At 57.8% G+C, this 24,129-nt stretch overlaps 1 protein-coding gene across 3 annotated transcripts in view; it reads left to right on the top strand.

Annotated features, from left to right (window-relative positions):
• PCMTD1 (protein-L-isoaspartate (D-aspartate) O-methyltransferase domain containing 1) overlaps nt 1-24,129 on the top strand; it is a 54,746-nt gene that overhangs the window by 7,133 nt on the left and 23,484 nt on the right. Inside the window, exons 2-3 of one of the 3 annotated variants that reach the window (XM_055126243.1) lie at nt 4,632-4,726; nt 18,357-18,771. In XM_055126243.1, coding sequence (XP_054982218.1) covers nt 18,465-18,771 — 307 coding nt within the window. In that variant the 5' untranslated portion in view covers nt 4,632-4,726; nt 18,357-18,464. The remainder of the gene's footprint in view (nt 1-4,631; nt 4,727-18,356; nt 18,772-24,129) is intronic. The other 2 variants (XM_055126245.1, XM_055126244.1) reach the window with 2 other exon arrangements.

The following is a 24,129-nucleotide window of genomic DNA, read 5'->3' as shown; positions in this document are numbered from 1 at the left end:
GGCCGCAGGGGTGGGCGTGGCTGGGCGCCCACAGCAGTCCCCTCCCCCAGCGCACCTGGCGGCCTGCTCCCAGGGTCCCCTGCTGGCCCGGGAGCCCGGCTGGGCCCAGCCTCTGCGCTGTGCTCCCGGCTGGCCATGGTGCTCGGCTGTGCTCACCCTTAGGCTGGGGCAGGTGAGCCCTGGACACGGCCTCTGGGGACGCGCGCCTGTGCTTGGTCCCAGGGCCACCTGAGCGGGTGCTGGGCCAGGAGCTTTCCTGCCACTGCGTCTGGAGGGTGCTGGTTGTGCTTGCGGCAGGTCTCTCTGGACGCTTCGGTAGCTGTGGGCCAGAGTTGCCGCATTGTGTGGCGTCTGACAGCCTCTTACTGTCTGGCTGAGTGGCCCCCGCGTCCCGGACACACCGTGGGGCTCCCTGGAGCCTTGAGTAGCAGTGTCTGATGCTCCCAGTGGCGACCTCAGCCTTGACATCTTCTGCATTTCCTACTCGTGCAGCCTTAGCGGTGCCTTTGGGTGGGCCCGCGTGGCTCACTGACGCCGGTCTCTGCGGTCTGTGCTCCTACACAGCGGTCCCTGGGTGCTGTTTCTGCGTGCCCGTGGCGCTTCTGTCACTCGCGCACGCATTGGTAGTCATCGGGGAAACAGCTCGAGGACAGTGGCCTCTGTCTTGTCCCCTCCCCCAACGTAATGACGTCAGAGTTCATTGTGGAGAGACTCAGAAGTAAGGGTAGAGAGGGAGGAGGGTCAGGAGGGCTGACGCCCAACGGTGCAGTGTTCTCTGGTTATTTCACTTACTATTTACTTATTATCTAGTCACCGTGAGACAGTTACAAGCTCTCACGGCTGTTTCAGTCATGCAGTGTTCCAACACCCATCCCTCCGCCAGCGCACGTTCCCCACTACCAGTGTCCCAGTGTACCCCCCAGCCCACCCTCCCCCTGCCTCCATGGCAGACAGTGCCCCAGTCTCTCTGTGGTTTGCAGTGCGGACACCGAGAGGCCCACGGCTGGCCCTTGACCTGCGTCCAGCACACACCTCTCTGGCTGGTTCTGAGCGGTTCTGCCCGTGGAAGCTCGGCGAGAAGAGCCCGTGTGGCGTTAGGGATGGTGCCACCATGCTGGGCACTGAGCCTGGCGCCGGCAGCCAGAGAGTGAGTACTGGGCACGCTTGGCCAGCACCGGGGCGGCCCTAGGTGCTGTTGGCGCCGGGCGCTGTGTGCGGGGCTCGAAGACCCCGTTGGTGCCCGCCGCCCCGGGTCCTCCCCGCTTGCCTTTCGCCCTCTGCTTGTGCTTCTGCGGCTCTCTGTGTAGACCCCGGGACCGTGGGTTTCCTAGAAAGAAGGCGGCCCCTGGGGGTGCTTCCTCTCAGCCGCGACCTCTCAGGGGTCGGGCCACCGTGACGATGACGGTACTAAATCACATCAGAGCCGCCCCTGCGCTTCGTCTCATCAAGAGACTCGCTTGGGGCCGGGGAGACGGTACCGGGCGCAGGTGCTCCCTCTGTCTTGCGTGGGGCTGACCGCGTGCCTCACTTGGCGCCTGGGGTGGCCCTGGGCCCCGCCAGCCGGGACCCCGAAGCCAGGGCAGAGCAAAGCACCCTGGTCTTATGGGGCTTCTCCGGCGGGGTCTGGGGCCCCCAGTGCAGCCTGTGGCTTCTGTGCCCACCCAGCAGGGCTGCCGCTTGGGTGACCCACGTGGGGCGCGGGAGGCTGGCACCCGGACTCTCGGGGCCTGTGCCCGGTCCTGTGTTACTTTATTTATTTATTCATTTATTTTTGCTTTTTGGGTCACACCCGGCGATGCTCAGGGGTTACTCCTGGCTCTGCACTCAGGATTTACTCCAGTGCTTGGGGGACCCTATGGGATGCTGGGAATCGAACCCGGGTTGGCCTTGTGCAAGGCCAACGCCCTCCCCGCTGTGCTATCGCTGCAGCCCCCGTGTGTGACTTTATGTCAAAGCTGTGGTACTGTGCGGGCAAGGCCCCTGGGTGCACCTCTCAGGGCAGAGTTCCAAGTGCTCAAGGCTGCACGTGCTCCGGGCTGTCCAGTGGGCCGGCTCGGATTCTGTGTGCAGTGGCATGAGGTTGGTTCTTCTCTCCGGCTGGGAACCTGGACGCCCGGGGTCCTCCCTGGTGGCTCTCGGCCGGCCCTGCCCGGGCTGTCTGCGCCGTGCGTGCTCGTCCACCTCCAGGCCTGCTGCCCAGGGCTCGGGGGCCGAGCGGGCAGGGTCCCCGTGGGGCTGGCTGCGTGCAGGGCTCAGCATCATAGTCCACAGGGCCTCTGTTACACACCACCGTGATTTTCTAATTTCCTAATTTTTAAAGTATTTTCTAATTTCCTAAAATTAGAAAAGCAAAAGTCGTCGAGGTTCCTCCTGGGGTTTGGCAGAACCGCGGGCTCTTTCTTTCTGTTGTTAGTGTCTTGTTCAGTCATCACGAACGTGATCACCATCCTTAGACCTGCACAGAAGGAATTCAGTCGCCCCGCAGTGTAGCCCACATGTGTGTGCACAGCCTGCGCGCACATCACGTGTGGGTATCTGAGGCGGTGTCTCTGGCCTTGCCTCCGTGCTGCAGGGAACTCCGTGGCTCTGTGGTGCTTCTGGAATCGTGTCGGACCCGACGGCCGTACCGTGGCACTGGGCGGTCCTTACTGACTCTGGAGTCCCGGCTGACGGCCGTCTCGCTGGCACACCGTTGGCCGGTTCACGCGTGGGGCTGGGCCTGGGCGGAGGCCCTGGCGGTGGGCGTGGCCGGTCTGAAGGCCTGTGAGGTGGGGAGGTGATGGCATTTCTGGGCGTAGGGCTGGGGGCGCTTTTCTTCCTCCGCTCCTGTGGCCCCTCGCGGCGACCCGGACAGCTGGCTTCTCCCTGTGACCCCAGGCCTGTGCCAGACCCCGGGCCCAGCAGTGCCCTGTTTTTGCTGCGGAAATGTTTAAAACTCCGCAAATACGAATCCCGACACATTCATCAAGAGTTTGTCCACGCAGTGAGTTTGCTTTTCCTTTTTTAAGTATAGAAGCCAGAGCATGGCTCTTACGGGTAACTCGGTCTTCAGGAGTTCTCTTAAGGAATGACCAGGAATGGCACAAACAATCTAAGGCCAAAGCCTTTCACCTCCGCTTTTAAAGTCACGCTCCATAGACCGGGTTTGTTGCTCTGCAGTTCTCGGTGGTCCGAGAAACTTCCTGAAGCGTTTAAAAAAAAAAAAAAAGAAAAAAAGAAAATGAAATAGAATGTTTCTCACCCAACGCCACTCAGTGTTTGCTTCTGGTTTAAGTACTCCACGCTAAGTGGCCGTGTGCAAACCTGAAAGGCATTTTGTCCCAGGAAATGTGTCACATTTTAAGCATTCATGGTGCATTGGAAGGAGAGAAATCAAGATGTTGGAGCTTTAAATTCTGTCAGTATTCCATCTTTTTACCTAGTGTATACTAAGTGAGCGAGGCCGTTGTTTTTCCATTATGAGAATATTGTTTTTCTTGACTTGTTTTGCATGTATACCAAATTCCTGTATTTTATTTAGATTCATATTAACAAGAAAATGGGCACAAACTCTTTGTTTTGGTTTTGGGCCATACCCAGCGAGGCACAGGGGTTCCTCCTGGCCCTGCACTCGGGAGTTACTCCTGGCAGTGCTCGGGGGAGCGTGTGGCTGTCGGGGGAGTAAGCTTAGGTTGGCCACGTGCACGGCGGATGCCCTGCCCACGGTGCTGTCACGCGTGCCCTGGGTACAGACTTACATAGAACATTCTAGAAGGCACTTTCAGATAGTGTTTTCACCTTCCTTTGTTGTTGTTGTCACGTGCCTGTCAGCCAAGAGCTGAGTTGGCAGAGAGTGCCGATACGGGCCCCGAGAGGCTACACACAGAGGCAAGCCTCGAGCGTGGGGACACACGCCTGCATGCGGGGAGACTTCCTCTGGGAACTCTCCGGAGCGCCAGCCAGTGTCCAGGGGTCCCTTGGTGTGCCTCTGGGTGTGTGCAAAGCGTCTCAGCCTTTCTCCTGTGAAGCTGACGGGTTTCCGTGTTACATTAATAAGTTAGAAGGAATCCTTGGCTCCTCAGCCCCCAGCCCTGTTCCTGCATGTGTGTGTGTGTGTGAGTGTCTGTGTGTGTGACTAGCTGGGGGGGTCTCGTTCCCCCCGCTGTCACGAGGCTCCTGATGTGTCACTGGCCCCCCTGGGATCCTGCGTTCCAGCTCCGTCTTCCTCTCCCCTCTCACTCAAACCTTTGAAACGTGGCTGGTCAGAACTTGCCTGGTCAAACCTTTGAAAGTCGGTTCTAGGTTTAAATGTTGGTCATGAAGTTGTTGGAATCACAGGTTTATCTTCTTACATTTTCCCTGATTTGCTTTTATTATGAACTTTGAAGTTTCCCCTTGCTCCCTGCCCCACCCTTGAACTCTAGATCCCACCAATTAAATTATAAGCTTTCACAAGCCTCATCCCGTCTCTGAGAGAAAAGGCTGTACGGCAGGCCAGACAAATTGTGGAGTGTGTCAGCTTGTTTCATGGGGTTCGCTTCAGATATTCTTTCTGTATCTTAAACTGAGAATTAAACTAAACGGTTCATTACCAGAGCTCTAGAATTACACCTTTTTCCTTTTCTTTTCTCTCTTCTTTTTTTCCCTACTAGACGCTCCAGCTGCCGAGGCAGAACTCTGAGGTAAAACAGTTTGAGTCTGTGTAAGCCAAGTATCGATCTCATCTTTCATTCTCATCATGTCAAAGGTATTTTAATCTCTTACTTCTTCTTGTTACTTATTAATTATCGTTTACCTGCTGGAAATAGAGGAACAGCATGTGGGGCCTTCTCACGGAGAGATCACACAGAAAGGAGGAGAGAAGATTGAGGATCTCGCTGGGAGGTGAGATGGAGTAGCAGTCTCGCTGAGGGACAGAAGTAGAGCAGAGGTATTTAGAGAAGGGGAAGCACGATGCAGCTCAGTGCGAGCCTTCACGACTCAGCCAGTCAGGTCCAGCTGAACAAGGAAGCAGCCTCGGAGGGCGGAGGCCCACTTGATGGGGTCTCGTGAGAGTGTGTGTGTGTGTGTGTGTGTGTGTGTGTGTGTGTGTGTGTGTGTGTTTAAGTCTCCCATCTCTGACATTCCATTGTGCTCGAGGTGACCTCTGAAGTGTTCTGGGGCGGGGGGATGTCCAGACCCCCGGGAGGGGACAGTTTCTCCCGGAGTCCCGCAGAGCTGTGTGGAGCTCTTGGTTGAATGCTGGTCGTCTGGTGCACTAATGGTTCCTCAGTAAGACCTCTAGGCCCCCGACTGATGTGGGCAGCAGGAAGTTTGTTGGAGGAGCCGCGCACCCTCCTGCGCCTGCGTGTGCGTGCACAGGTGCAGGCGGATTTGCGGCTCTTGTCAGACGGGGCGAGGCAGGGGAACAGTTCGGGAAGTTACAGCTTTTTATAATTTAATTTAACTTTTATTGAATCACCGTGAGCTCCAGTTACAAAGCCCTCACGTGTGACTTTCAGTCATGCACTGATCGAACACCCCTCCCTCCCCCAGTGCGCATTTCTCGCCCCATGGAAGTTAAGGCTTATCTCAGCTTTTTACCCCGTGGAAAATGAAGTGTCTTTGTTGAGCAAGAGTGACCCTTCTCATCGATAGCATTCATTTGATTGATCATCGTTTGCTGGAGGCAGTGGAAGCCCGACTATATAATAAAGAGAGATATTACTGCGTTCTAATGAAAATTTAGTTAATGAACAGCTGTCACACTATCCTCTATGGATACTTTTTTTGGTAGCATTTTCAGTGGTTTTTCATAACAATGCAAAATATATTATTTCGGTTTTGCTTTGGGACAGGGATATTGGAGTTTGAGATGGAAACATCCCAAATATGGTGATGGGAAGGTCTAATGGTGGTGGGATTGGTGTTTGAAAATTAAATGTAATCAAATACTGTGAACTACCTTCACTTGTATCACTTGTCATCCCATTGATCCTCGATTTGCTCGAGCGGGCACCAGTAATGTCTCCATTTGTCCCTGTTACATGCTAGTGTAGGCAAATGATATCTGCTCGCTCCAGGAACAGGAAGAGCTTCAGATCGTTCATTCAGGGTTTTGACGAAGAAATCTGACCATCTAGTTGGTGGGTGGCCACGCCGTCTTTTGACATCCCATGGAATCCAGTCGGTAACAGCTCTAGTCCAGCAGTCGTCTCTGAATCGCATTATGTGTCCGGCCCATCTGATTTTTGATGTCTTGACAAACAAGACAGCGTCCCTGATTCTTGATCATCGACGGAAGTCAGAACTCCGGATTCCTTCTCTCACTTGAGTGAGACGTGATACTCCAAACATAGCTCTTTCAATTCCTCTTTGGGATACCCGAACAGCTTTCTCATCCTGTTTGCATAGGGCCCAGGTCTCTGAGGCGTATGTTAGTGCAGGAAGAACGGTGGAGTTGAAAAGATGTACCTGGAGTCAGAGGTTCTTCGTCCCCTTAACCACTTCTTCGACACTCTTGAAGGCGTTCCACGCTGCTCTCTTCCTCCTGCGCAGTTCTGGCGCCAAGTTGTTCCTCATGTTGAGTTCTCGACCCAGGTACACATAGCTGCTGCATTCGGAGATGTTTGTTCCACTGAGAGCAAATGGAGGTCAGGGGCCAGTTCATTGCCCCGCCCCAGGTTTCAGACCCAGAGGAGCCACCCTTCTGGAGTCAGATAAAGACCTCACAGGCAGACCTCCACTACCTCCACTGCCCGGCCACCACCACGCTCCAGGACGTGACTCCCTTATACAATTAAAAAAAGAAATAAAAAGAGAAAATTCGGTTAAGGTTGAAGAGCACTAGGTTTATGGGTGTCAGTGCAAGCGTGGACCCCCCTCCCCCCCCAGTAACACTACATAGGCTAAAGGTCTCCACCAGGGAAGAGAGGTGGTTGCTTGGCCCAAGGTAAGGGGAGTGAAGTGAAAGGTGGAGGGGTTGAGAGAGAGGTGAGGCCCGTCTCAGCAGGTGAGGGGCCGGGCAGGCCTGTTGTCCTGCCGCCTACAGCTAAGGGCCTGAACAGGTTTGAATGGTCGGGGGTAATATTTCATGACCTGAACGCCAGTGATACCCACTTCAGAGATGAGTAGCTGGCGGGGAGACTGGGAGTGGCCACATGTCTCATTCCAGAGCGTGACCCTGACCGGTGTGACCTCCTGTCAGCTGGCAGGGTAGTGACGGCCAAGGCTGGGGCAGAAGGAGCGGGCGGCGTGGGGTCGTGGAGGAGGCACAGGCCAGCGGGCGGCTGCGGGGCTCCGGGCGTTTCCCTGGGCCTGACGGGTTTGGAGACGCTCAGGAGGGGGAGTCGAGGCGCAGAGGGCTGTGGTGGTCAGCCGGGCCTCACTCGCCGGGGCGGGGGCGGGGGGGCGGGGGTGACGTTGATGAGCAGTGAAAGTGCAAGCCGTGCTTCTGTCTCTTCCAGCAAGTTAATTAAAAACCATTTTAGGCCTTTATAAGCAAAAGGCCACGTTTCTCATAGTATTGGGTTACATATGCACACACACACACACACACACACACACACACACACGTGCGTGAACTCGAGTCTTTGTTGGTATTTTAATCCACCTCACATCATCACTTAACACTGATCCCTCCAGTGTTATCCAGCACTACAAGGTGTGTGTGTGTGTGTGTGTGTGTGTGTGTATTCCTCCTGGTTTACCCTCAGTCTTTTCCAACTTTGGTTTCCCGTAGGAGTATAGAGCTTTTAAGTTCTCATTGAAAATTGGCATTTAAAATTATTTTATGTCTTATGTACTATTGTTAGATATAATGATATTTTTACAAAGTTGGGAGGTTTCTGGAAGTGGGAGTGAGCAAGGTTTCGTCACTTGTTGTGAGAAGATTAGGCACCTCTGTCCTAGATACAGGTGTAAGAGGACTGTTATTTTGTCTGTTTCCTGGGCCGCACCTAATGATGCTCAGTGGTCCTTCCTGGCTCTGCGCTCAGGAAGTACTGGGTGGTGCTCAGAGGACCTACAGGGTGTCTGGGCTCACATTGGCTCGGCCGTGTGCAAGGCAGGGGCCCTGCCCTCCGTCCTCTCTCTCTGGCACTGTTCCTGCCATGTAGCACCTGGGACCCACAAAGGTGCGTTGTACTTTGAGTCATGCGGCCAGAACATGAGAGTATGCGGTGACGAGTCCAGCGTTGGGACCACTTGTCAGCTTCTGTGCCTTCCCCCACGCGCACGCCCTTATTTTTGCTGCCAGGAACTCTGACTCTCTGTCCTCGTGTGGTTACACTGTGACACGCCGTGTGTTGGCGACCATCTGCCTGCAGGCCTTTCCATGGGCTGGAAATGGGCCAAGTAAGGCCCAGTTACATTCTTTTTTTTTTTTTTTTTTTTGCTTTTTGGGTCACACCTGGCGATGCACAGGGGTTAGTCCTGGCTCTGCACTCAGGAATTACCCCTGGCCGTGCTCAGGGGACCATATGGGATGCTGGGATTTGAACCCGGGTCGGCCGCGTGCAAGGCAAACGCCCTACCCGCTGTGCTATCTCTCCAGCCCCCCAGTTACATTCTTGAGGCAGATCGCCTGCGTTCTTTCAGTTGTTCTGGAGCAGGGCCCGCCCGGCGTTGCTCGGCGCTTACTCTTGGCTCTGTGCTCAGGGATCCTCCTGGGCAGGCCCTGGGGACAGTGTGGTGCCAGGGATCAAGCCCGGGTCAGCCGTGCTCAGGGCAAGGGCCTACCTGCCGTCTCGTCACGTGGGCCCCGCCGCTGAATTCCGACCAGAAGAGCACTTGGATCAATGCCGTGACAAAGCAGCATTTGTGTGTCGTTGGCCGAGATGCACCCGCTTGTGATTACTGTGTTCGAGGTTGGTCGTTCTGAACTGACTAGGAGAGCTTAACGGGAACTTAAGAAGTAGGAAAAAAACATCTTAGCTGCCTTTCGTTGGGATCTCTGTGACAGTTCAATATTGAATACTTTTTTTGTTGTTGTTTTTTGTTTTTTGAGTCACACCCGGTGATGCTCAGGGGTTACTCCTGGCTCTGCACTCAGGAATTATTCCTGGCGGTGCTCGGGGGACCATATGGGATGCTGGAATCGAACCCCGGTCGATCACGTGCAAGGCAAGCGCCCTCCCCGCTGTGCTATCGCTCTGGCCCCTGAATACGCTTTTCTTTATGACTTCTGGTAACTCCTCATACGCTAGTTTTCAGGAATATTATTAACCAAAATACTGAGATTTCAGGTAAGAAAATTTTGCAAGGAGCCCTTGTGGTTGGAAACCCTCCCAGAAGCAGGTGGGTCACTTTCCCTACCCCCGTGTTCCGGTCTTGGGCAGATTCTCTTATTGCGGTTACCATGCAATGACCTGCAAAACTTGGGTTCCTTTTTAAACTACGTGCTTTCGGGCGAGGAAGCCCCGGGCCTCACCGACGGCCCTCTGCCACGGAGAGTTCTGTCGCCGTGGACAGACGCTGGGAGGGGCCGGCCGGCTTCGGGCCGCGCTCTCTGAGGCTCAGGAGAGGACCGGCTGTTTCCTTCGTGATCGAGGCATCAGGTGAAGCCTCTGCTGCAAACACCCGCATGTAAGCCACCATCACTTTAGCCGCCGGGAGGGTATTTAGTATTTTAAAGTTGTTCACTCGTGTTGACTTGGTTTTCGGCATGAAGGCCAAGGGGAACTAATTTCTGCTAGAGAACTTTAGTTCTGTGAACTGCTTTTTGTCCGCACTGGAGGTACAGCACTTTGGCCCGGCCTGGTGGATTCTGTCCCTGAGGGAATCCCCCGAGCTCATCTCTGTGAGGACTGACGCCCTTCCCGGCTGTCCTCCGAGCAGCGTCTTGTGTCCCCCGGGGACGCGCAGCCCGAGGGGAGGCCCGGAGCTGCAGCCTATTTGCTTACAGATCTGGGGCTCCCCCTCCTCCCCCCCCCCCACCCCTGCCAAGGCTCCTCCTGGCGGGGATGGAGTGAGGGCCGGGGCCTCTGACCCGTCGAGCTCTGCCCACAGCTCGGCCACGCGCCTGTTAGCCCTTCAGTTTTGGCAGTCTTCTGTGAATGGTTTTATTAACTCAAAGTGCCACGTATACAATTGCTCATTTAGTCTTAGGCGACCTTATGAGGACTTTAGACCTCTACAACACTATGATTTTCTTAAGGTGAAAATTGATTGGGGGGTTGGGGGAGGAGTCACACCCGGTGATGCTCAGGGGTTACTCCTGGCTCTGTGCTCAGGAATCACTCCTGGCGGTGCTCAGGGGACCATATGGGATGTTGGGAATCGAACCCGGGTCGATCACATGCAAGGCAAGCGCCCTCCCCGCTGTGCTATCACTTTGGCCCCAGAATTTATTTTTAAAAGAATTTCTCAAACTTGCTCTGGTTTATGAGTGAGAAAAAGGATAGATTCATACAAATAAATAAAACACAGCCACTGTGTCAGTGCCTTTGTGTTGTGTGTGTGTTTCTTAAGAGTCTCACACCCGCGCCTGGTTTGTGTGCTGTCATCTCTGGTGTTAATGCCATTGGTTGTGTATTTCCAAAGATCTTGGAACAAGACCAATATCTGTAGTACAATCTAGGACAAACAGTTTACTCTTTGTAAGTGTTTCCTTATTCTGGCCGGTGCAGGTCATACCTCCTGGGCTATAAATTAACGTCGCAGGTAGGGCCGGAGAGAGGAGAGCTGAGTCCTTGGAGCGGATGCTTTGCTGCCCGTGGCCCAGGGTCTGTCCCCGCACTGTCCTGGGAGCATTGCCGGAGCAGCCCCAGCCCCCTCCTGTCCGCCCCACCAATGCCGAAGCCCGGAGCAAAGAAAATTCACTGAAAGCTCGTTAGGAATTTTTTTTTTTTTCGAGTTGGCAGTGAGGCCTTTTGTACATGCAAAGTGGTGTACATAGGGCTTTCTAATGCCGTTTTGCTATCTGGAGATGAAATCGTCGTCTTGGATTTTAGGAAGTGTGCTTTGTCTAAGGCGAGCAGTCGCTTCTAGCTAGTCTAGTTCTTTATCTGTTTGAGGTCCGTGTTCGGGGCTCATGCCTCACCCTGCGGCGGGGTCGCCCTGGTGGGTCTCGGGGGGCGCCCGGTCAGCCGCCGGGCCAGCTCAGCCCCGAAAGCTTGGTCTTTGCAGCAGGGGGCTTCCAGTGCTTGTGTTTTGTTATTTGGGGAGGGGGCAATACCCTTGATGCCCAGGGTGACCCCGGCTCAGGAATTAGTCCTTCGTCCTGCGGTGCTCGGGAGCCATACGGGATGCCAGGGAGAGGCCACGTCCACGGCAAACTCCTACCCCTGTCCTGTCGCTCCTGCCCCAGGAGCTGGAGTGCCGTGGAAAGGTTTTAAAAGGAGCCACCAACGTCATTTGACTTAGTTATCTTCCAGGTGGAGGGGTGAGGGGTGGGGGAAAAAAGATGACTTGGCCAAAATTAGAACGTGGCATTCTTTGGTATGAAAATAATACAGAAATGATACTTTTGATATCAGTCAGCTTGGTCACTGTGTGGATATGGTTGATCGTGCTGAATCCCCTTTGGAACCCAGCTTGCTCACATGGTTGTCCTTCATCTAGTGTTCTGCCATTCCTATTCAGGATGACTCGAGTGAACAGCTTGTAGAGGATGGACAACAGGCAGATTGGGCGATAGTTGCCGATGTTGTGGATGTCTCCCTTCCTGTACAACAGAACGGTCCTGCTGGTTTTCCACTGGGACGGAACCTTGCATTCAGACAGGTAGCATGTGAAGAGTCGGGCCAGTGTATTGACGAGTACTGGCGGCAGATTCTTCAGGTGTTCGGGTCTGACCTTGTCCGGACCAGGTGCTGTTTGCAACTTTACCAGCGAAATGGCGTGTTGGATTTCATAAGGGAGAACGCTGGGAACGACATATCCATCCTGTGGAATTTGGTATGTGGGCAGGTGGATGTGGCTGTCGAAGAGATCTGAGTAGAAGTCGTGAATAATTTTCCCCATTGCCTTTCTGGAGGATGTGATAGATCCATCAGGATGTCGGAGGGCAGTCATCTTGGTCTTGTAGTTGGCGAAGGACAGGCGGGTATTGTGAATACTTTTCCCGGCTTCTGCTGCACTGGCCAACCCTGCTGCTCTTCTCTCTTTGAGGTCTTCCTTTATCGCTTCTCTGCACAGCTTTGTGAGCTCGACGTTAGCTTGTGGTTGCCTGAGGCTTGCACCAAACCACATTGACGAATGAGCTCGAGAGTTTCCGAAGACAGGCGTCTGTTTGTGGCTTTCTCACTCTCGGCATTCTTCACACAGACATGGAGGTGCTGAACCAGTCAATCGTATTCCTCGTCGATGTTGTCATTGACGGCATCTTCCCCTGTTGCCGCAATAGTGCCAAAGAGCTCCCAGTTGGTGGTCATTCTGGGAGTTGTCTTCTTAGACTTAAACTTTGCAGCCCTTTCTCCCCACTCTGTGAAGTAGAATTTTGCACGAAGGAGACAGTGGTCTGATCCCGTTTGGAATCTTGGGACAATAGCGACATCAGTCAGGCAAAACCTTCGATTGAATATGATGTGGTCAATTTCATTGTGGAACTGTCCACTGGGAGACTCCCATGTCCACCATTTAGATTCGGCCTTCTGGAACTGTGAGTTACCATGGATGGTCTTAGTTGACATGATGAACTCAGACAGTCTCTCACCCTCTTTGTTCCATTCTAGGCCATTTGTCCCAATATGGAGTTCCTCAGGGGACCTTCTCGGTCCTATCTTGGCATTAAAATCACCAACAATGATCTTGTAGAAGGTGTGGTCTTCTTTATAGAACCTCTCCAGTTCCATGTAGAACCTCTCAATTTCTTCTTCGTCGTAGTTGGATGTTGGTGCGTAGATGATGAAGATAGAAACTTCAGGCAGTGAGCCACATCTATTCAAGCATAATTGTCCTATTCGGGTTGTTAGGCATTCGAATGAATCGATGCTCATGGCCAAGTTCGTGTTGACAAGGACACCGACACCACCGACACCTCTGTTGTCGCATGTTCCGAGGAACAATTCTTCTCCAGTGTCAAAAATGGTGTGATGTGATCGATGCCTTCTCGTTTCAGTCAGACCAATGACGTCGTACTTGATCTTCTGCGCTTGTACCATCAGGTCCTCGATGGATGCTTCCAATGCCAGTGTCCGTGCATTGAAAGTATACACAGTCATTTTATTTATTTATTTATTCATTTTTATTTATTTATTTATTTATTTTACATTTCTTTTTTTATTTTATCACCATGTGGAAAGTTACAGAGTTCTCAGGTTTATGTCTCAGTTATACCGTATTCAAACACCATCCCTTCACCAGTGCCCATATTCCACCACCAAAATCCCCGGTATACCCCCCACCCCCCACCCCAACTGTATAGCTGAAGAATTTCACTTCATTTTCTCTTCACCTTGATTACGTTCCATATTTCAACACAAAACTCACTATTGTGGGAGTTATACCCCCAAACAAGATAACCCTATTAAGGAAGCATTTGATAATTAGTTTTCCATTAAAAGATTGTATGTTTTCAGGTTTTAGAAAAGGCTCGGATGTGTCCCAGTCCCGAATCCCAGAGCCGTGTTAGTTGCTGCTCAGTGTCGCCAGGGCTCCATCTGGAGAAGGTGTGCTGGTGGCACCTCCTCCTTCCGGCTCCCCGGTGTTGTTGGCCCCAATTCGGGTCCGGAGCATTTTTCGGGCCGCGTTGCTCACCAGAATGCCTGCCGCTTCTCTGTTGATTGTGGCAAGATGGCGCCGAGGGTGGGTCAAGGGCGTGACTTCCGGCGGCCGGGACCACTTGGAGTTTGGGCTGGCGCCGCCCCACTCCAGTGCCCCCCCCCGCCCCCCCCTCCTCGGCTCAGATGTGTCCCAGTCCTGAATCCCGGAGCCGTGTTAGTTGCTGCTCAGTGTCGCCAGGGCTCCATCTGGAGAAGGTGTGCTGCACACAGTCATTTTAGTCCTTTTGTTTTGGCAGTTTAGTTCATTCCTGAGATTTTATCAGCCTCTCCTTGCTCAGTTTTTCAAATAAAATAAATTCCACTTTGAGAGCCTGACTCTGGAGGGTCTGAGATTCTCTCTCGGTCACTTCCTTGCTGTGTCCCCTGGGCCCCACGGTCACCAGCTCTGGGCACCCCACTCACATGATTTTCCACATGTGGCCCCTTGGGGAGTAACGGGGCAATCTGTTGGAAAATGCTGGTTTGACGGACTGGAAAAGAAAGACCCAACTACCTCTTCAGAATGGTACAGATTTTGTTTTTGGGCCACACCTGGTGGTGCTCAGCGCTTACTCCAGGCTCTGTGCTCAGGATCACTCGTGACCTAGAACAGGTTATCAGCTTTTACATTTTAAAGGTCTCCCTAGAGTCCCACTTTAGTCTTTCTGTTGTGGTATTAAGTTTGGCCAGTCCAATTCTTTGTGGCTGCCTTGAAGAATGGAGGGAGGTCATGCATTAACCCTCTAAGGAGGCAGTTACTCCTGAGGGTTGGTTTTGCTAGCGCAGTGGCGTAAGGAAATTTGCATATTTGGGAGTATTTGTAGTATGTCGTTTGGGATTGTGTTTGGGATTACACACGTGTTACACAGCAATATAGCTTTGGAGAGACTATATTTTCAGATTCCAAGCGAGGGTGTATGAAACCTTGTGAAGGTGTATGAAAAGGTGCAACTTTCAGAATAAAAACATTTTAGATTGATTTGTTTCATTGCTCTTTTAAAAGAAATTGGCATTCCTTTACACCTCATGTTCTGTATGAGCTGCGTCTGTCAGCCGATACATACCTGAGTCCACTCTGTTCTTTGTTGCCCCGACAAGAAAATACGAAGAATGAGAGCAAGTAGAAGGGGAAAATGGTACTGGGAGGAACACTGAAAGAGTGGAATTGGGATGTGAATATGTGTCTCAGAACTTGCCTGATATCCAGTGAGTACCTGGGTTCGATTCCTCCGTCCCTCTCGGAGAGCCCGGCAAGCTATCCAGAGTATCTCTCCCGCATGGCAGAGCCTGGCAAGCTCCCTGTGGCATATTCGATATGCCAAAAACAGTAGCAACAAGTCTCACAATGGAGACGTTACTGGTGCCCGCTCAGGCAAATTGATGAACAACGGGACGACAGAGCTACGCTTCCAACAGAGCTTTTTGGTTTTTTTCCCTTAAACTATTGGTGGTGGTGAAGTGAAGAGCTAGGTGGGGAGACAATCATGAGTTACTTTGAGACAGTTTGTTGTCTGATCATATGAAAATTCCAGGGTTCAAGGTACTTGGTTCGTAGAAGAAGAAATTGATCTATCACCTTCGCTTGGTGGTAGCCCTTCGGTTTGTCCGGGCTTGGAGAGGCCCCTCAGTGGAAACCCGCCCGCCCGTGTTTCATGGAGCGTGTGACTTCACAGCCCCGTCACTCGGTGCTCCTCAGGCCCCGGCAGTCGCGAGTGTCTTCAGTCTGAGACCATCACAGCAGAGCGGGCGGGCATTTGCGGGTTCGATCCCCAGCACTGCACGTAGCCCCCAGGATGCTTCCTGGGCACCCCAGGGTGTGGCCCGGCACCCAGAACCAGCCGGTCAGCCCCCGGGCAGCGCTGTGGCCATGGTGCGAGTCTCAGCCTGGCCGGAGGCCTGGACCCAGCAGGTCCCACAACAGTTAATGTTTTGCTGCCTTACGTAACCGTCCTGGGGGAGGGAGAGAGCGCGGGCGGCCGCCCCGTGCCGGCGGGTCCTGGCTGCGGCCTCTGCTCCCGGGTGGCCTCGGGCCTGCTCTGTGCTCTGGACGCTCGTCCCCGGGGCCAGCTGCCGCGTGGACGTGTGGCCCCACTCTCGTCCCTGTACGGCGTGGAAAGCAGGCGTGCGCGCCCCGCCTCTGAGTCACCTCTGCTGGCGCCAGACACCGACCCCGGGGGGCCGGGAGGGCCAGACGCCGACCCCGGGGGCCGGGAGGGCCAGACACTGACCCCGGGAGGCCAGGAGGGCCAGACACCAACCCCGGGGGGCCAGGAGGGCCAGACACCGACCCCGGGGGGCCAGGAGGGCCAGACACCGACCTCGGGGGGGCCGGGAGGGCCAGACACCAACCCCGGGGGGCCGGGAGGGCCAGACACCGACCCCGGGGGGGGGGGGGCCGGAAGGGCCAGACACCGACCCCGGGGGGGCCGGAAGGGCCAGACACCGACCCCGGGGGGCCGGGAGGGCCAGACGCCGACCCTGAGGGGCCAGGAGGGCCAGACACCGACCCCGGGGGGCCGGAAGGGCCAGACACCGACCCCAGGGGCCGGGAGGGCCAGACACCGACCCCGGGCGGGGGCAGGCGGGGGACGCCGGGGACGCCAGGCGAGCGTGAGTGGGGCGGTTCTGAGGGGTGTTGGTGACGGGAGGGCAAAGTTGACTCCCAGGGTCAGGAGCCCCGGGTCACTTGTGTTCCTTGTGCACGCCTGCCCCAGCCTGTCGGTGTCCCACAGGGAACGTGCGTGTCTCGGGGTAGAGCGTGTGGCCCCACCGGCTGCGGTGTTCCCGGGGGCTCTCTGTGATTCCCTGTTCATGGTGGTCTCGTCCTGCTTGTCCCTGGGCAGGTTTCCCGCTGTGCAGCCCGGGTCCCGGCCCGGGGCGGGATGTCTGAGCACCTCGGCAGGAGCCTTTCCCTGCCGCCCCTGCAGCCGCGGGGCCCGTGCGCGCAGCAGCCAGCTCCAGCCTCACCTCTGCAGGGAAGGTGCCGCGCGGTGCAGTGAGGCAGCTCCTTGCTCCCGCCCACCGGGACAGCTGCCGCCATCTGCCGCCTGCTGCCTGCTGTGACTTGTTTCCCTCGCCATGTCCGGAGACGGCGGGGCTGCGCTCGGCTTTCTTCTTGCTTTTCGGGGCACAGCCGGTGATGCTCAGGGGCTCCTCCTGGCTCTGCGCTCGGGAACCACACGGGATGGCGGGATTCGCACCCGGGCCGGCCACGTGCAAGGCAGACGCCTCCCCGCTGGGCTATCGCTCTGGCCCCTTCGGGGTCCCACACCTAGAGCCTGTGGGGGAAACGGAGCAGCTTCAGCTCTAGAAATCATTGCAGTAGTGTTTTTTTTTTTTTTTTTTTAACTTTTTACCGAGTCACCGTGAGACAGACAAAGCGACTCATGACCGGGTCTCAGTCACACAGTGTTCCAGCACCCGTCCCTCCACCAGGGCACATTTCCCAGCACCAGTGACCCCAGGGTCCCTCCCGTCACCCCCCAATGCCTGTGTCTCTCTGTCTCTGTCTCTGTCTCTCCTTGCGGGCATTGTGGTTCGCATCGTTGATGCTGAAGTGTCATCAAGAATGTCCCTTACCTACTCCTGACCCTCAGCTCCTGTCCAGCGTGGCCATCCCGGTCTCTTCTCTGTCTCCCCGCCCTCCGCCCCCCACACATAGCGCGGTCAGTTCCCCCTCCCCCCACCGGCCAGTCCTCCTGACCCGCTCCCCGGCTGTGGAGATGCGTCTTCTCCCGCTGCCTTTATCATGCGTGTAGCAGACCCCGGCGAGTGTTTTTGGCGCCTCCGTGTGCTCCAGGGGAAGGATTGTCAGGGGTGACGCTGGGCCTTGAGCCCGCTGCTGACCCTTCGCCGGCCCGCACGCGCCTGAGTTCTGGGCCTTGGGCCTCGGCTCCCTTCCCTTCCCGCCCCTGCTCGTACTGTTCCATGGGCAGCCTGGCTGTGCCCTCCTCCCTCCTGGGGGGCGGCAGGAGCAATGGGAGACGCGGGGCCTTTGCCGCAGGATTCGGGGGGCTGTGTCCAGAACGACAACGACAACGAGCCGATGGTGTTGGCGGCTTGTCCGGGGCCGTAGGTGGCCCTGGTGTTGAGGAGCCCCCCAAGCGGGACGGCAAGGTGGCCGCGCAGCCGAGGCCAGAGCTCGCTCCCCTGCCGTGCGGCAGTCCCCTGCTCCAGGGCTGTGGGAACTGTGGGTGCTGCTCGCTTCGCTGCGGGAACGAGTGCTGGGCCGGAGCTGGAGGGAAGGCACTTGCCCCGCGCACAGCGTCCTGGGTGGTCCCGAGCCCGGCGGGAGTGACGGCGGGAGTGACAGCGGGTGCAGCTGCAGCGCCAGGAACCGCCCCCGAGCATCGCCGGTTGTGGCCCCCAACCAAGGGAAACCAGCAGAAAGGAGCACTGTCGAGTCAGGGAGTTGCTGTTTCAGGGGTTTCAGGGGTCCCCCCTGTTGGCCGTGCTGTTGCTCTGACCCCGGGAGCCTGAGCGGCCGGTCGAGAGTTTGTTGAGCTCCTGGGAACTAATTCAGGTGCCTGCGTATGACTGGCCCTGTGGTGCCCCCGGTGTGCCCCGGCCCTGGCGGCTTCGGGAGCACCGGGGGAGGAGCACTCCCCTCCCTGGCAGGGGCTGCTGCCACCACTCTTCAGACCGGAGCTGGCTCCCCTCGGACAGGGCCTGAAATCTGTCTCCTCTCACCCCCAGGACTGATTGGGCTCCGGAACCCGTGTGCGAGGAGCAGCAGCCCCGCCGACCCCGGGCCGCCCCTCCCGCTCTCATCCCGCCTGGGTGGATGGTGTGACGGGCCCCACCATGGGCGGGGCGGTGAGCGCCGGGGAGGACAACGACGACCTGATCGACAACCTGAAGGAGGCGCAGTACATCCGCAGCGAGCGCGTGGAGCAGGCCTTCCGCGCCATCGACCGCGGGGACTACTACCTGGAGGGCTTCCGCGACAACGCCTACAAGGACCTGGCCTGGAAGCACGGCAACATCCACCTCTCGGCGCCCTGCATCTACTCCGAGGTCATGGAGGCGCTCAAGCTGCAGCCGGGGCTGTCCTTCCTGAACCTGGGCAGCGGCACTGGCTACCTGAGCACCATGGTCGGCCTCATCCTAGGTAACGCGCCTCGCCAGGGTCCCTCGGGCTGTCGGGCGTGTCCCCTGCGTCTGGCCGTCTCTGTCCCAGGCGTGGAAACACGGAGTAGGAACCCTCCAGTTTGGGTTTTTGGTTTTTCTTTTTGGTCCCACCCGGTGATGCTCAGGGCTGACTCCTGTCTCTGCACTCAGGAATCACCCCTGTCGGTGCTCGGGGACCCTATGGGATGCTGGGAATCGAACCCGGTCAGCCGCGTGCAAGGCAGACGCCCTCCCTGCTGTGCCATCGCCCCAGCCCCGACCACCTTCCCTTGCTCTCGGCCCTGGCCCTGACGCTGAATATCTGCGTTCAGTCCCGGGCTCTCAGAACTCTGCTCCTGTGCCGCGTCACCCTTGCTGCTGCAGCCGCTCGCCGTGTCACGCGACCCGCTCCAGGTGGAGAACTCGCGCGGCCAGCCAGGAGTGCGGCCGTCGACGTGTCTCGTGGGGAGGGCAGCCTGCAGGGGTTCCCTAGACGGAACATTCTCGCGGGCGCAGGAACAGGCCTGGGGGCTCTGCCAGGCCTCTGTGTCGTGCTCTGACCCCAGCAGCAGTCGGAGGAGGCCAAGCTCCCTGCCCGCTTCCCGGGTGGGGGGGTGGGTGGGCAGGAAGGCGACTCAGGTGCACTGTTTGGTCTCGGGTCGGGTCCGAGCAGCCCCGTGTCCGGGTTACAGAAGAAGGTGCAGCGTGGATCTGTGGGATTCCTGTTGCGTGCAGGTAAGTAAACTGAGGCACAGAAAGGTTACGGTTGTGTGAAGTTGCCCGAAGCTGCAGCCAGGGCCCGGGACTAGGGTGTGGGCTGGGAGGGAGGCCGGGGCCCAGCACTCGGGGCTGGCCAGCCCGCCCGGCGTCCGGGACACTCGGGCCTCGGCCCTGGGCCGGAGGAGGTGGCGGGAGCAGGGGTTCCCCAGGACCAGCTGGGCTGCGGCTCGGCCTAACCAGGTCTGGGGACGGCGTTGTCTGAGACACCCCACGGGGGTGGGGAACCGCCCCAGGATTTTGTTGGGTTTTTTTTTTTTTTTTTTGCTTTTTGGGTCACACCTGGCGATGCACAGGGGCCACTCCTGGCTCTGCACTCAGGAATCACCCCTGGCGGTGCTCAGGGGACCATATGGGATGCTGGGAATCGAACCCGGGTCGGCCGCGTGCAAGGCAAACACCCTACCCACTGTGCTATCATTCCGGCCCCAGATTTTGTTTTTAAAGTCTGTTCTGTGGCCACCCTGGCAGTGCTCGGGCCTAACTGTGTGTGACCCCGTGCCCGGCGTCACCCTGGCGGCGGTCCCTGACGGCTGTCTCGGGCCCTCTCCTGGCGGCAGGTGTCGGGCTGCCCCCCCATTTGCCCGGTGTGTGACTGGGTCAGACTCCAGCCTGTGGCGCCTGCCCCGGCTCCTCCCCTCTGCTTCCTCGCCCGCTTGGCCCTGTCACCGCGGGGCTGCGTCACTGCGTCTGCCGCACCCCACCCTGGCTGGGGACCCTCCCGCTGTCCCTGCTGTCACGAAGCGCCTGTTTCCCGCGTTTGGGGCCAGGCTCAGGTGCCCCCGAGCTGTCCTGGCGGCCCAGGTGTGCGGGGGATGGGGCCGCGGTTGCCTTTGTGCCAGGCGGGCGCCGAGACCCCGCACCGTCTCCGTCTCCAGGAAGACCCTCCTTGCGAAGGGGTCTCCGGGGTCCGAGTCTCCAAGTCAAAGGAACTGGGGTGGGGGAGGGCGCAGGGGGGTTTCCAGGGTGAGCCTGAGCACATCCAGCTCACTGCAACGCCGAGCACTCTCCCTCCCCCTCTTGGCCAGGCCCCCGGGTGGGGGGGTCAGCAGGCCAGCCGGGGCAGGAGGGAGGCATGGAGGCCCTCAGGACTGGCTGCTTGGGAGGGCTTCACTTCAGGGGAGCACTTCCCGCCGCAGCTCTTGTCCTCCCTCCCTCCCTCCCTCCCTCCCTCCCTCCCTTCTTCCTTCCTTCCTTCCTTCCTTCCTTCCTTCCTTCCTTCCTTCCTTCCTTCCTTCCTTCCTTCCTTCCTTCCTTCCTTCCTCCCTTCCTTCTTCCCTCCCTCCCTCCCTCCCTCCTTCCTTCCTTCCTTCCTCCCTTCCTCCCTCCCTCCCTCCCTCCCTCCCTCCCTCCCTCCCTTCCTCCCTCCCTCCCTCCCTTCCTCCCTCCCTCCCTCTCTCCCTTCTTCCTCCCTCCCTCCCTCCCTCCCTTCCTTCCTTCCTTCCTTCCTTCCTTCCTTCCTTCCTTCCTTCCTTCCTTCCTTCCTTCCTTCCTTCCTTCCTTCCTTCCTTCCTTCCTTCCTCTCTCCCTCCCTCCCTCCTTCCCTCCCTCCCTCCCTCCCTTCCTTTCCCTCTTTTGTCCTCCCTCCCTCCCGGCCCCTCCCTGCCCCGCCCCTCCCAGGGACAGGCCATAGCTGGTGGTGCCATCGGGTCAGGTCAGGGGGCGGCAGGACCTGCAGACCTTGACCGCGTTACCCCTGAATCCCCCGCTGCCGTCTCCGGTAACTCCCAGGGAGGGCAGAGTGGGGGACGGAGTGTCTGCGAATCCTCGCAGCGCAGAGCCACCCAGAGCCCGAAGCCTCGGGTCTGTAGCCACTGCGCCGTCTCAGGGCCGTCCCGAGGGTGGGCCTTGGGCTGTGGAGACAGGCACTGTGTCCTGCCCTCCTAGGAGGGTCGTCTTCTGGAAGGGACAGCGGCCCCGAGGGTGAGCAGAGCTGGGGGGGCGGGGACAGTGCCAGAGTGGCCCCCAGGCTCAGGCCGGGAATAGGCCCCAGGTGCCCCCGCCAGGCCCCGGCGATTGGGCGGAGCTCCGGTGGGTTTAGCTCCACTGAGGCACGTCCTCCTCCTCCTCCTCTGTCTGGGCGTCCTGCGAGGGGAGGACAGTGCGGCCTGAGGCGCCTGGGACCGAGGGGAGGGGGGAGGGGCTCCTGTCCGAGAGTCAGGTGGGCCCCTGCTGGGCTGCGACTCACCGCGCTCCCGTCACAGTGCTCGCGCAGCCCTGCTGTCTGGAGACTCGGGGCCGGGCTGGGCGAGCGGGGCGAGCCGTCCCCACCCGGACTCGGCAGGGCCGGCGGGCGCCTTCCCCCACGGCGTCTGGGGACTTAGATCCTTCCCGGGCCTGCACGGGCAGATGGACTCGGGCAGCTGGGAGGAGGCGTGTGTCCCCGCGTGCCCGGCCGTGCCCACAAGTCTGCGCCCTCTGGCCGGCCCGGAAGCTGCCTGCCCCCGGACGGGGTTCCAGGGCGCCCCCCTGTTGGCTGGAAGGCAGGCAGCTCCCCTCCTGGGCTGGTGGTGCTCAGGGCTGACTCCTGGCTCTGTGCTCAGGGTCACTCCTGGCAGGGCTCACGGCCCCACCTGCTGCGGCTTGGCCTCTTGGGCCCTGGGCCTCCTTAGGTAGCTGGTTCAGTTATGAGTTTGGAGGACAGGAGGCTTCAGGAGCACTGCTCAAGGAGCCCGTCTAGCAGATCCCGACCAGGTTCCTGGGCAGCTGAGAACGTTGCGTGGTTGAGTGCTTGGTCTGATTGCACAGTGCTGCTGGCCCCTGAGCTCAGTGCTGCTCCATCTGAGTGCAGTGCTGTTTCATTAGAGCTCAGTGCAGAAGTCGCAGGTTTCCTTACAGAATCTGCCGCGTCTGGTCCATCCAGGCTCGTCCCTGGGGGTGGCCACAGCTCAGGCCAGAGCGGCCACCTGGTCATTTGCCTCGCGGGGAGCTTGCTGCCAGCGTGAAAGGCTCCACCGCTGTTCTGTGACCGGGAGGGCAGTGGCCGGCCATGGCCGTGCCGGCCCCACGCTTTGTCCTCGCTCGTGAGGTGGCCCTCACTCCTCTCACCTCAGTGCTCGTGTGGTGGCCCTCACTCCTCTCACCTCAGTGCTCGTGAGGTGGTCCTGACTCCTCTCACCTCAGGGCTCTGAGATGGCCCTGACTCCTCTCACCTCAGGGCTCGTGAGGTGGCCCTTCTCTTACCTCAGGGCTCGTGAGGTGGCCCTCACTCCTCTCACCTCAGTGCTCGTGAGGTGGCCCTTCTCTCACCTCAGGGCTCGTGAGGTGGCCCTCACTCCTCTCACCTCGGTGCTCGTGAGGTGGCCCTCACTCCTCTCACCTCAGTGCTCGTGAGGTGGCCCTTCTCTCACCTCAGGGCTCGTGAGGTGGCCCTCACTTCTATCACCTCAGGGCTCGTGAGGTGGCCCTCACTCCTCTCAACCCAGGGCTCGTGAGGTGGCCCTCACTCCTGACTCGGGTGCTAAGCTTGCACTGGCACCTCTGGGAGCCCAGTGTATACTCACAAGCTGGCCCGTCGTAAGCGTGAGGCCGGGGTAAGTGTGCAGAGGCAGCCGCCGTCCAGCTGGCGGGCGACCCGCCTGTCTGCCTGTCCGCCCCGCCCTCCTAGCCGCCGGCAGCCTCAGGACTCCGCTCTCCGTGCGGTTGTGAGCGGCTCTGAGCCCTCCCGGACGCGGTGCTGGCGTGTGCTCTGAGCGTCACGTCTCCACGGTGACGCCGTGCCGTGGCTTGTCTTGGCGCCTTGCTCCTTTCCAGGCCGAGTGTCCTAGACTGACTGTGCGCACCCGCTGTGGACAGGGCGTGCGCCGTGCAGCTGTCAGTGTCCCCGTCCCTGTACAAATCTCCATGCGGGCCTCGAGTCTCATTTCTTTTTCCTTGTTTTTGGCTCTTTGGGCCACCCCTGGCAGTGCTCAGGGCGGACTCCTGGCTCTCACTCAGGAATTGTTCCTGGTGGTGCTCGGGGGACACTATGGGATGCCAGGAATTGAACCCGGGTCAACTGCAAGCAAGGCCCGGCCGACCCAGGTTCGATTCCCGGCATCCCATATGGTCCCCTGAGCGCCACCAGGAATAATTCCTGAGTGCTGAGCCAGGAGTGACCCCTGAGCATCGCCGGGTGTGACCCAAAGAGCAAAAATAAAATGAAATAAAATTCAAGTGTTGGCAGCAAATGTTAGCAAACAGGACGGCGTTTAGAAAGTCTGTGAAGTTTCCATGGGAGTTTCTCGTCATCCTTCTTTCTCTTCTCCAGCCGGGGCAGGGTGGGGACAGTGCGGTGGTTCTGAGCTTTTTTTTCATTATATTTTGATTTTCAATCAGAATTTGAGACCTGCACTCTCCCCCCCCCCCCCCCCCCCCGTTTCTCATTGCTTCAGTCGCAGTTGAGTTGTCCTTTCAGAATTGGGAGCACAGCTACATTTAGGCACTTCCTCAGCCTCCTGGGAGATACCTGGGTCTGGTTCAGCTCCCGAGGGGGCAGCAGGCTGGGCCCTCCCGCCTGTGCTCGCTTGAGATCATGTGTCGTCCGAAGCATCCCTGGAGGGTGCCTCACACCCACTGGTATCCCGGTGAGGTGAGTGTGTGT

Source organism: Sorex araneus, chromosome 2 (assembly GCF_027595985.1).
Source record: "Sorex araneus isolate mSorAra2 chromosome 2, mSorAra2.pri, whole genome shotgun sequence".
NCBI lineage: Eukaryota > Metazoa > Chordata > Mammalia > Eulipotyphla > Soricidae > Sorex > Sorex araneus.
This window is presented reverse-complemented; position numbering and strand designations above follow the sequence as displayed.